Source organism: Larimichthys crocea, chromosome X (assembly GCF_000972845.2).
Source record: "Larimichthys crocea isolate SSNF chromosome X, L_crocea_2.0, whole genome shotgun sequence".
NCBI lineage: Eukaryota > Metazoa > Chordata > Actinopteri > Sciaenidae > Larimichthys > Larimichthys crocea.
In genome coordinates, this window is record NC_040020.1 from 7059204 (window position 1) to 7070202 (window position 10999).

A 10999-nucleotide genomic window follows, 5' to 3' on the forward strand; every position below is an offset into this window, starting at 1 on the left:
TTTTTTTGAATTTGATAATATGTTACATAAAGTCCAGAAATATAATGTTTAAAAAAATAGCAGTGTTGACATATTTCTTTACAAACTCAACAATGTACTGTATAAACTAAGAAATGCTTGAAGATTCAACTTTCCTGAGAATCATAAACTAATATTTAAGTTGCATAACCAGCGTTTCTGATAACTGCTTCACATCTGTGGTACATGGAGTCGACCAACTTCTGGCACCGGTCAACAGGTAATGTAGCCCAGGACAATTGTACTACGTTCCACAATTCCTCTGCATTTCTTGGTTTTGCCTCATGAACAGCATTTTATTTTTAATGCAGTGTAGAAGTTGAAATTCTAACAAAAACAGTGATTTATTTGCTAGTTATGTGGGACAGATACACACTTTTCTACATCAAATAAAACTGAAACAAATATGAAAGAGCAGGGTGAAACCATCAAAACAATATACACTAACAACACTTTAATTAGAAGTCATTATCTATGTGTGTATCTGTGGGAATGTTTGAACTGTTGGTTCAGTGGTTGGATTTATTAAATTTAAATGACAGCACCTCTCCATGAATTTTGTGTAGGATATACTTTAGTGTGCGTTTACTGAGCTGTGTCTGAAATAAAGTTAAGATGACTTGAACTTTGTGTCTGTTTGCGTCTTGAATTGTTTTATTTTGTCAGCAGAAGTTAAATCAGAGTGATGTTTCACAGATACAAACTTTTTTATATAATCTGAAGTGGCTTTCGTGTTCTGTGACCTATCATCATAACTTCTATCATCCATACATTTTTATCTATACACAAAAGATCGAAACACTGATCATCTGATTAGTGGACGACTCGCTCTGCCTCCTGAGCCACAGCCACCTTGCGCTGGTGTTTTATTTAAAAATCAAATAAAACTAGGAGGATCTTTCTTGAGAAGCAGCTGGATTAAGTAACTTTCACTACCTTTAAACTGACCCGACACAGTGGATTAATCACTGTTATAATACTGAACTGTGTTGACGCGTGCAGACTGTAACGCAGCCCATTTACTAAATTCATTTAGAGATGCTGCTACATGAGCAAAGTGACAAAAAGAAGCAGAGGACAGATTAATTGGAAAAGATGGTGTTTTTTTAATTGGTCATAACAGGACAGGGTGAACATTTATTCGACATCTTGTTCGACCACGGTGGTTTTCTCGCTGACGTAGATGCCGTCCAGGAACTTCCTGATGTCCTTATTTCTGACCGTGGTGGCCTGCTGGATCAAGGCCGCTGAAAAGAAACAAGAGACGAGTGTGAAGGGAGAGACCGGACACGAGCACGACGACAACACTGAAATAACTCAGATGTTAGAGACATGCAGTGGTTAGTGTTAAAAGACAAACAGTTCAATATTAGACTAGATTCATTAAGAAAAATTGACAGAAAATGAAATATTTTGATTGTTTATCATCATTTTTCATGCAACAACGCCAAACCAGCTTCAATAGCACATAACGTTAAAATAAAATGTGCTGGCACAAAACATAATTGCAAACATCAGACAGAAACAGGTCTTTGCACAGCCACAAAGACCACAGTGTCAGGAACATGCAGAGAAAACAGACGGAGGCTCCGGCGGCGGCGGCGTCTAACCTCTACGAGTGCAGATGTGACTTTTACTGATCCGGCTCCACTACTGTTCCCTTCTCAGACACGTAAATACCGTCCAAGAACTTTCTGATATCCTTATTTTTGACTGTGGTGGCCTGTTGGATCAGAGCAGCTGGAACAGAGAGAGGGTCGGGGTGATGAGCAACACGTCACACACAGATCACAATCACAACTACAGACAGAGGTTTGAGGAGAGTCAGACACAGGGAGGGAGGTTCACTTCAACAATGAGTTAAAAAGGTACAGTGAAGCTGCACAGACGAGATAATAAAAACTAAACTGAGGTACAGTGGTGGTGTTCAGAGGGTCGTGAGGTGGTAAACTATTTTATTTAGCCAACTCTTGTTCATTTATGTTTGGGGTGTGTTTATCCTCTTTGCGTCTTCCTCTTGAAAATAGCGATCCTCTTTTACTTTTTACTTCAAGTGTCCGCAACTCTGCACATTAGTTAAACTTTCCCAGCGAGTTACGAGTTCAGTTTGTTTCACTGCGAACGGTAACAAGCCAAATAAAGTTCGGAAACCTCAGACTTCAGTCAGAAATATTATTACCAGTGCTGAAATTAACTGAATGTTACCAAAGACATTTAACTTTAGAAGAATCTGTTTTAAATTTTAAAAACATCACTATGGTACTGAGGAAGAGTATTACTAGAAGTATACAGGCATGATGTATCGACTCGTGTTGACAGTTCAGGGATATTTGGGGCTCTACGTGAAGACAGGATTAACTACAACAGCACTGATGTAACACTGGTTAGGTGCTATAGAAATCTCTACAGGGAGGCAGCAGCCCTCTGCCACCAACAGACTTCCTGATGTCCACTCAGTCACCCTTTGATAGAAACATCTTTGCTTATGAAATGAATCTGAAACAATCCGCAGCTTCTTAGTGGAGGACAGAAAAATAACTGGGCGATGTAGAACAGCTGTAAAAAAAAAAAAGGAGACGTTGTTTACCTGAGTTTGACACCAGCTCAATGTCGTTCCCCTCCAGGATCAGCTCGTCCTTCTGGGCAGCGGAGACGGCACAGTTCACACCTGAGCGACGAGAAAACTCGTTATTTCACCGATCACAACGGGACGAAACAGATTGCACTGACAGAAAATGCAGTAATTAGAGTACTTCAGTAATCTGGTAACCAACATATGAATTCCTGATTTATCAAGTGTTTTATTGAAGAGCTACAATTAAACAGAAAGTTTGAATTTAATGTCGTTCTGTGATAGTTTATTGAACATCTTTTGATCATCACTTCACATTTCTGATCTCTCTGATCATCGCTACGCATTATTCAGCGGACTCACCGTTCCTCATACGGACACGGCGGATGTACTTCTCTCCCAGGAAGTTCCTGATCTCCACCAGAGTTCCAGTCTCCTGGATGACGACGTTGATGGGGAAATGGGCGTACACAGAGCGCATTTTGTACCGGAAACCCTGCAGGCGGACGGAGGCGAGACGGGAGATGAAGTCAAACAATAAAGCAGTTAAAAAAGAGGCACGCCGCAGAAATCACGACTGCACTAATCCCAGCATAAAGGCCGGGCACAGAGCGTATTACAGCAGCTGGACGTGGTCAGTCGGCCGTTGTACTCACCAAAGTGACCCCCTTGATCATGTTCTGGACGTGGCTGCAGATGGTGCGGACTGTGGCCAGCTCCTTCCTGTTACCCCACCATTTATCTACACGAAGCTGAGGAAGGCAGTAGAGACACTTAGATAAAACTGTACAATAACACTGACGTATCAATCACCAGAAAATTAACCATCATCCAGCCAGTGAGTCAATTTTCCACTTTTAGAAATCACTGAATAATCTGTGTGTTTGGGACTCCGACATCTCTGGGATAATTTATGGTATAACTACATCAAGAAACACAGTAAACATTAAACTGGAGGATTAAGCTGCATCACCTACAAACTCCAGATCATCTTCAACAAACAGCGAGTCACTTTTCTGAACGTTACGCTCTACATTCAGCTCTTTGACATCAGTTTTACTTTAAGAATTAAAAGGTCACATTCAGGACGAATACGTGGAGCTATTCCTGCTTCACATAGGATACAGAACACGGCCAAATTCAGTATTTTAAGCACATCGTTTTCCAACTTCCAACTTTCCTTTTGCACAAATAAACAGTTATAAAAAAAAGGCTGAAACCAACTAAGATGACGACTTATTGACCGTTACACTGGAATAAACTCAGCGGGATGCAAGTCACAGCTTTGATTGTCTGTATTTTGTGCAGGGATATACTTTAGTGTATGTTTACTGAAAAATAAAGTTAAGATGACTTGAACTTTGCGTCCGTTTGTGTCTTAAATCGTTTTTTATTTCGTCAAAGAAGTTAAATCGGAGCGTGACGCTTCACGGATACAAAGTTTGTTTGGAATCTGAGGCAGCATTCATCGTTCTACATACATCTTTATCTATATACAAACAGCTGTTGAATAAATGTGACACTTTGTTCCTTCTCATGTACATCAACCATCTGCTGAGTCACATCATACACATACTGACTTTTCCTGTTGCCAGAGGGATTATTAAACGATATTAAACGTGCTGCATTCATAACCAAGATGCATGTCACAGCTTCGATCGCTCCGTACCTTCTTCTGTTTCTTGCCCAGCAGGCTGAGCTCCAGGTTGATGTGGTTGAACTCCCTGACGAGTTTCCCACGGGGTCCCTTGACGATCACCGTCCGGCCCTTCAACCTCACCTCGACTGTAAGACACACACACAAAAAAAGGGAAGGTAAGACACTTTGACACAGGGTGCAGGTTATAATAAAAACACATGAACATTGTTGGTTTATCCATCTTACCCTTGTCGGGGATGTCGACAGTCTGGCTGCTGAGAATGGTCTTCATTCTGTAGAGAGAGACACAGTGAGTGTTTTAATGTGTGCATCCTTTTAATATGTGACCAAAGCTACAGGTTACATGCTGCAGAGTTACATCAGGGCCTGGCTGACACGCTGTACATCAAAAACAGCCACAGGAGACAGTTTTAAAACACGTTTCTGAGCAACATGTGTCACCACAGAGCTGACATGAGCAGCTGATCGATGCTAACGCAAAGCTACATCAGGCACAGACATGTGTACATCTTAAAAATATCATCCAGCAACATATTACTGTGTGTAAACACCAGCTGTGACTATTAAAAACACTGTAATGTTGTTTAAACCCGCCGCGGACGTTAGCACGGACAGAGCAGCCGCGTAAAGGCCTCGAAAACATCCGACAAATACCTAATAAATCTGTGAGTTAGAGCTAAAATACAGCGTGTGTAGGGAAATATAACATCGTCCGCGTCGGACCGGTCAAGATTAAGTCAAAAACATGTTTAATTGACGCAGATGGAGTTAGATTAAAGCCCGAGCGGGATTATTCTCCGCCGTCCTCACCTCGCCGGTAGCAGAGGAAAGGAGGAAGGAAGGACGTCACGACGCTGTTGTAGAGCACGTACGTGACGTCATCGCGGCGTTAAAAGACGATCGAGGGAATTTTTATTTTTTTTTAATAATATTTATTATAGTATATATAATTAATGTGTGTGTCGGTTAGAGGTGTAAGAGAAAAAATTTAGAAATTAGTTTTAAAAATGTATCTGTAAAAAAGAACAAACACCAACTGACGTTTTTTTTTTTTTTTTTTTTTTTTCGTCGGCCGTTTAAGCTTTGCTGCGTTCACTGTCCTATTGTAAAGCCCGGAATTCGGGTAGCCGAGTGGGAAAAACCCTTTAAAAGCCTTTTTAAAAAAGTGTATTTATGTATATAAAAACAACTTTAGAGTTTCAAGAGACAAAAAGTCCTCACCTTTTGTTCTCTTCGACATCTGATGCTGGTTGCTCGTCCCCTCCCGTCGCTTCCTCCTTCTCCGAGCGTCTAAACCTGTCAGTCCTCTATTATTGCCCACTCTTCCCACAGCCCCTGAACGCCTCACCGCCGCCCTTGTAATGACAGTCTATGTGAGCTCACTGAAGTCATGGCGCTGTTGTAGAGCACGTACGTGACGTCATCGCGGCGTTAAAAGACGATCGAGGGAATTTTTATTTTTTTTAAAATAATATTTATTATAGTTAATATAATTAATGTGTGTCGGTTAGAGGTGTAAGAGAAATTAGTTTTAAATATTTATCTGTAAAAAAGAACAAACACCAACTGACGTTTTTTTTTTTTTTTACGTCGGCCGTTTAAGCTTTGCTGCGTTCACTGTCCTATTGTAAAGCCCGGAATTGCGGGTAGCCGAGTGGGAAAAACTCTTTAAAAGCCTTTTTAAAAAAGTGTATTTATGTATATAAAAACAACTATTAGAGTTTCATCCTCATATTTTGTCTTCTTACGACATCTGATGCTGGTTGCTCGTCCCCCCCGTCGCTTCCTCCTTCTCCGAGCGTCTAAACCTGTCAGTCCTCTATCTATCTACCCACTCTTCCCCACAGCCCCTGAACGCCTCACCGCCGCCCTTGTTGATGACTGAAGTCATGGCGCTGCTCAAGCGGAGCTGCTGTGGAGCTGCTCGTTTCTCCACAAACCATCTATGGCTGAGCCCCAGATGTGTCCCACATGTGAGTATGAACACTAGCCGCTCAGGTGCTCTCCAACACCGACGGTATGCGGAGTTAAATACCGGCTACCGTTGGTCGGCACCGGCCTGGTCACGGGCCTTGAATTGCGCATGTTTTGTAAGTCAGCTGCAGAGACACCTGAACTAACCCTCAGCCCTTCCTCCTGCAGAGTTACAGCACCAGCAGCCTGTCAGCTGCGGACAAGTCCTCCACGGAGCGCACCGACACAAAGAAGCAGCTTCTGGGCGACGGAGGACCCGACCTGGGAGACTTCATTTCAGGGGAGCTGTCGGAGAAAAGCAAGTGGGCCGAGTACAGAGGCAACCTGAAGAGAGAGAAGGGAGAGAGGTGAGAGAGCTGAGCTCAGCAGGAGGGGGAGACGCTTTGGTGTTGTGACAGAGTTCAGAGAGCAGCTGAGACAGATCCTCGATGTCAATGCTCTAAAACACAGCAGCCATGAAGTTACATGACATTCATGACTCCACCCCCTCTCTGCCTCTGTTTTGTAAAAAACTCAGGGGGTGGTGGCCTCTAATATTCCAGAGTTTTTACCAAACTAATGTCTGATTTCTTGGTTTTATGTTTTCAAACTCATTGTTAAATAATAGCTAAATATAATGCATGATAACTCTAATATGCAACATACTGACTAAATTATCTGGACAATCTGTAACACGTTGGTGTGATGTTAATGCTTTAAAACACATTCATGCTGTCGGGTTCAGGTTCAGGTTTCTTTATTTGTCTCCACCAGGAAGAAATTTGTCTTATAATATAATATAATATAATATAATATAATATAATATAATATAATAAAAAGATAGAGGGGTAGGCACAGACACATTGGGTGTTCTCACCCCCTGCCTCCTAAACCATCTCCCGCTCCAGCATTCGCAAAGCATTCACATCACCACACATCACATCCCTCCCTCCGTACCACCCCATTGCCATACCAAGCACATTCACAATACCTGTACCTCGAGTCTTAATCAGTTTTTATTTAATAAAGTATGGCTACACGGAGCAGGAGGTTGTTGTGTTGTCACTGGGTTAGACCACAAAAACATGTGCATGCTTATATACTTATATTAGATTAGATTATACTTTATTTATCCCACAACGGGGGAATTAACTTGTGACAGCAGCAGAAAGTGTAATGTACACTACAGAAGTAGAATTCAAATAAAAGGGCAGAAACCCAGAGAAATTAAACAGACAGAAAAATCTCTAACCTACAACAATAAACACGAAAAACAATCAACCTTCAACACAGACAAGTACTGAGGATAAAAGTGGCATGATATATAAAAAGAGTATTGTAATGTAAAGTGACCATGATACAAATAATATTACAAAAGTAAGTGTCCATGATATAAATAATAACCACAGGGTATAAATGTGAAAAAAGAATATGTGTATTTATACTACATATACAGTAGATATATGAGTGTATGTATGTTGTGTATGTATATGTACACTAGGTATTGCTTGTACTGCAGTATTTAATGGTCTGCTGCTGTTTCTATGACAGGCTGCGTCTTCCTCCGTGGCTGAAGACGGAGATCCCCATCGGAAAAAACTACAACAAGCTGAAGAACACACTGAGAGACCTCAACCTGCACACGGTAAGTTTAACAGACAGGTGACAAGTTACAGACGTGAGCGGAGAAACAGGAGGGAGTGGGACTATATGTCAAACTCTGACACTATGCCGTATCCGTTCTTAAAGACTCTGTTTTCTGTTTCTTCCTCAGGTGTGTGAGGAGGCCAGGTGTCCGAACATCGGGGAATGTTGGGGAGGAGGAGAGTACGCCACAGCCACCGCCACCATCATGGTAAGTCTCCTGGCATGCTGTGACTCTGCGGTGACACTATTACTACCAGTAATATATAGTACAAAAGAACATCTTCATCCACACACATCTCTCTCTTTGTATATAGCTGATGGGGGACACGTGTACCCGTGGGTGCAGGTTCTGCTCTATAAAGACGGCCCGTAAGCCTCCACCTCTGGACCCAGACGAGCCTTACAACACGGCCAAGGCCATCGCAGCCTGGGGGCTGGACTACGTGGTTCTCACCTCAGTCGACAGAGACGGTAACAGCTTCCTAACTCAGTGTATCTACCTCATTCTTCACAGGGGCAACTTTGCTCACACACAACTCTCAAAGCCAGAAGAGAAACTTGCTGTAGCTTTTATTAACCCCCCTTACTGCACATATTCATGTCAACAACTTGTCTGGATTAGCTGATTGTTGGAGGTCCCTACTTGTATTAAAGGTCTTGACAGTGAGTAAACATTTTCTGACTGTGAGGACACACACACAGCGAGGAACAGACGATGTAAGCTTCAGTAAACGTCCATCAGAATTAAATACAACATGCCACCATGATCTGAGGCTGTTTCTGCTTTCTGTCTGCAAAAACATTCAATTCATATTATATATATTATATTTTCCAAAGCAGCTTTGACAAAGTGTCCTTTGTAAAGGTTTGCAAGAACTATAAATGTCCACGAATTCATAATAAACCTCAGTGATGTTCACGTGTCTCTTTGTTTTGCAGATATCGCTGATGGAGGAGCAGCACACTTTGCTAAGACGGTCTCCAACCTGAAGGAAAGGTATAACCTCCTGTACATTTTGGACTGATCCGGTGTTTTCTATCTTCCATATCTGTTCCAAGTGAATAAAGCAGCTCTCTTGTCGTCCTCATGAAGGGACCCTCAGTCAGTCTCTCGTGTTAAGTCAGCAGCATTACACGGAGCTCTCCAGTGAGCTGTATCACTGTCATCCCCTCTGCCTCAGTGTTTTCTACTAGTCTGTGTGGGGTCTCAGACTCAGTTTACCTGGGGGCCACTGGAGGTAGAGCTGGGTGAGCTGGGCTGCATCAAGTCCTCCACAAAAAAGGGTTTCAGGTATTCTAAAAAACTTCACTTCACTTGTAGTGTTTTCATACTATCGCATTTATTTATCTGTCTGCATTTACAATGTTGGAGCTACTGGCTTGACTACAGTCTCATGTCGTTGTTGTAGTTCGAGTTGTCATGGTTTCCGTTTTTTGTGTGTATGCCCTAAAAAGGAGTGAAACGTCACCAATAAAGAGAATCACCTGTGCTTAGAGGGGCGGGGTCATCACTGAGACCAAAATCACTGAGGCTGGTGCTGACTGACAGTGACTTCACCATCATGAAGATACAGGTAAACTGCTGTTTCTGTTGGGATTATTATGGGGTGCCGTTTGTAAAGTGACTCACGCTGAAAATAATTTAGCTTCAAACAATGTTTACATTTTTTTTTTTTGCACATTTACAACAATATTTGTCAACTTAGAGATATTTTAAATATTTAAATATAAATGTTAAATCTAAATTAAATGTTAAATCTAAATGAGATTTAAATTTAAAATTTAAATTTAACATTTGCCTTCTGCTGTATTCTTTATGTTTAACTTTTTCTATGCTATTATTTTATATTGTACTTTGCTTTTTTTTTATTTGTTACGTGCACTTGGGCTACTTTCATGATTTTATTAAGAATTATTATAAAGATTCAGTATAAATACAAATATTGTGCAGCTGTAATAACGTAATGTACATAAGTATGCACATGTTTTTATGGTCTAACCAGTGACAACACAACACCTCCATCTATCAGGATGCTTTATTAGGAGCAGAGGCTGCAGTAATGTTGCCAAACAAACAAGGTGGAAACACGCCTCATGCCTCTTGTAGACTGTGGAAACTGTGTGACTGACACATTCTTGTTGGGATATTGGGGACCTCTGACCTGTCGTTGGCGCCCCTCCCCTCGCCGTAGCACATTTGTTGTTGTTCAAGGTCTAGTTGTGATAGTTTCCGTTTTTTCGTGTATGTTGTCCAGCGCTGTCTTGTTCCAGGGAGCTTGTTCGTGACGTCCGAGCTCGAATATTTGTGGTCCTCAGTCGATTCAAACCTCAGTCTCCAGTGTCAAAGTCGCAGCATTACCACGGAGCTCTCCAGTGAGCTGTATCACTGTCATCCCCCTGCCTCAGTGTTTTCTACTAGTCTGTGCAGATGAAGTGTTTTGAAGTACATGGAGCACAAAGTAACTGCAAAGTGAACTTTTCAGGAGTCCAGCATGCTGCAGCCAAAGATCCAGCCCATGATGGACTGTCCCAGGACCTGCAGTGTCATTCATGGTTCTTTCTTCTGTTTGGAGGTAATTCAACACAAAAACACTCCAGTACACATCGATGTGTGCATGTGTTGGAAAGAAGCAGACGTAACATAAATGTACAGCCACAGTAGGCTCTGTGAGGCTACAGAGAAAGCACGGCTGTTCTCACCTTCTCTACTTTTCACTGTTTCATGTTTGTTTCTGTTTCTTGTTTCCTTGCAGAGCAGTCACTTAATTGTTCACATCAACCAATCGTGGCCCTGGCTGGTGATGATGTCATTCTAACATGTCACCTTGAACCTCCCATGGATGTCAGGTCAGAGCTGGTGGTGTGGATCAGAAACGGATTTAGACTCAAATACATCATTTTCATGAAGAGTGGCGACAGGTGTACTGGAGACAAATCCATCTTTTAAGAATCGCACGCGCTGTTTGTGGATGGAACTGAAGACGGAAACGCCTCCATGAAAATCTTCAAAGTGAAAATTTCTGATACAGGAAATAATTTGTGTATCTTGAATTCACTGATGAAGGGAAGTGTTCATCCACCTCACTGTTACGCAAGATGCTGCCACGGCAGATTTATATACATAAATCAGTGAACGTCTGCTTTTATAA

At 41.8% G+C, this 10999-nt stretch overlaps 2 protein-coding genes across 2 annotated transcripts; one reads left to right on the forward strand and one right to left on the reverse strand.

The window, feature by feature from the left end:
* Positions 1-1100: 1100 nt before the first annotated feature.
* Positions 1101-5084, reverse strand: rpl9 (ribosomal protein L9). The gene is made up of 8 exons (XM_010741799.3): positions 5061-5084; positions 4476-4522; positions 4260-4375; positions 3247-3342; positions 2954-3086; positions 2606-2686; positions 1629-1758; positions 1101-1265 (listed from the first exon to the last, which is right to left on the reverse strand). Exons 2-7 carry the CDS (start codon positions 4519-4521, stop codon positions 1652-1654), a joined length of 579 nt encoding a protein of 192 aa, XP_010740101.1. The 5' UTR covers position 4522; positions 5061-5084; the 3' UTR covers positions 1101-1265; positions 1629-1651.
* A 489-nt stretch (positions 5085-5573) lies between these two features.
* lias (lipoic acid synthetase) lies at positions 5574-9001 on the forward strand. Its single transcript, XM_027282524.1, has 7 exons — positions 5574-6223; positions 6393-6571; positions 7755-7848; positions 7978-8058; positions 8165-8321; positions 8790-8847; positions 8944-9001. The coding sequence occupies exons 1-7, from the start codon at positions 6128-6130 to the stop codon at positions 8999-9001; spliced, it is 723 nt and encodes a 240-aa protein (XP_027138325.1). The 5' UTR covers positions 5574-6127.
* Positions 9002-10999: the final 1998 nt, after the last annotated feature.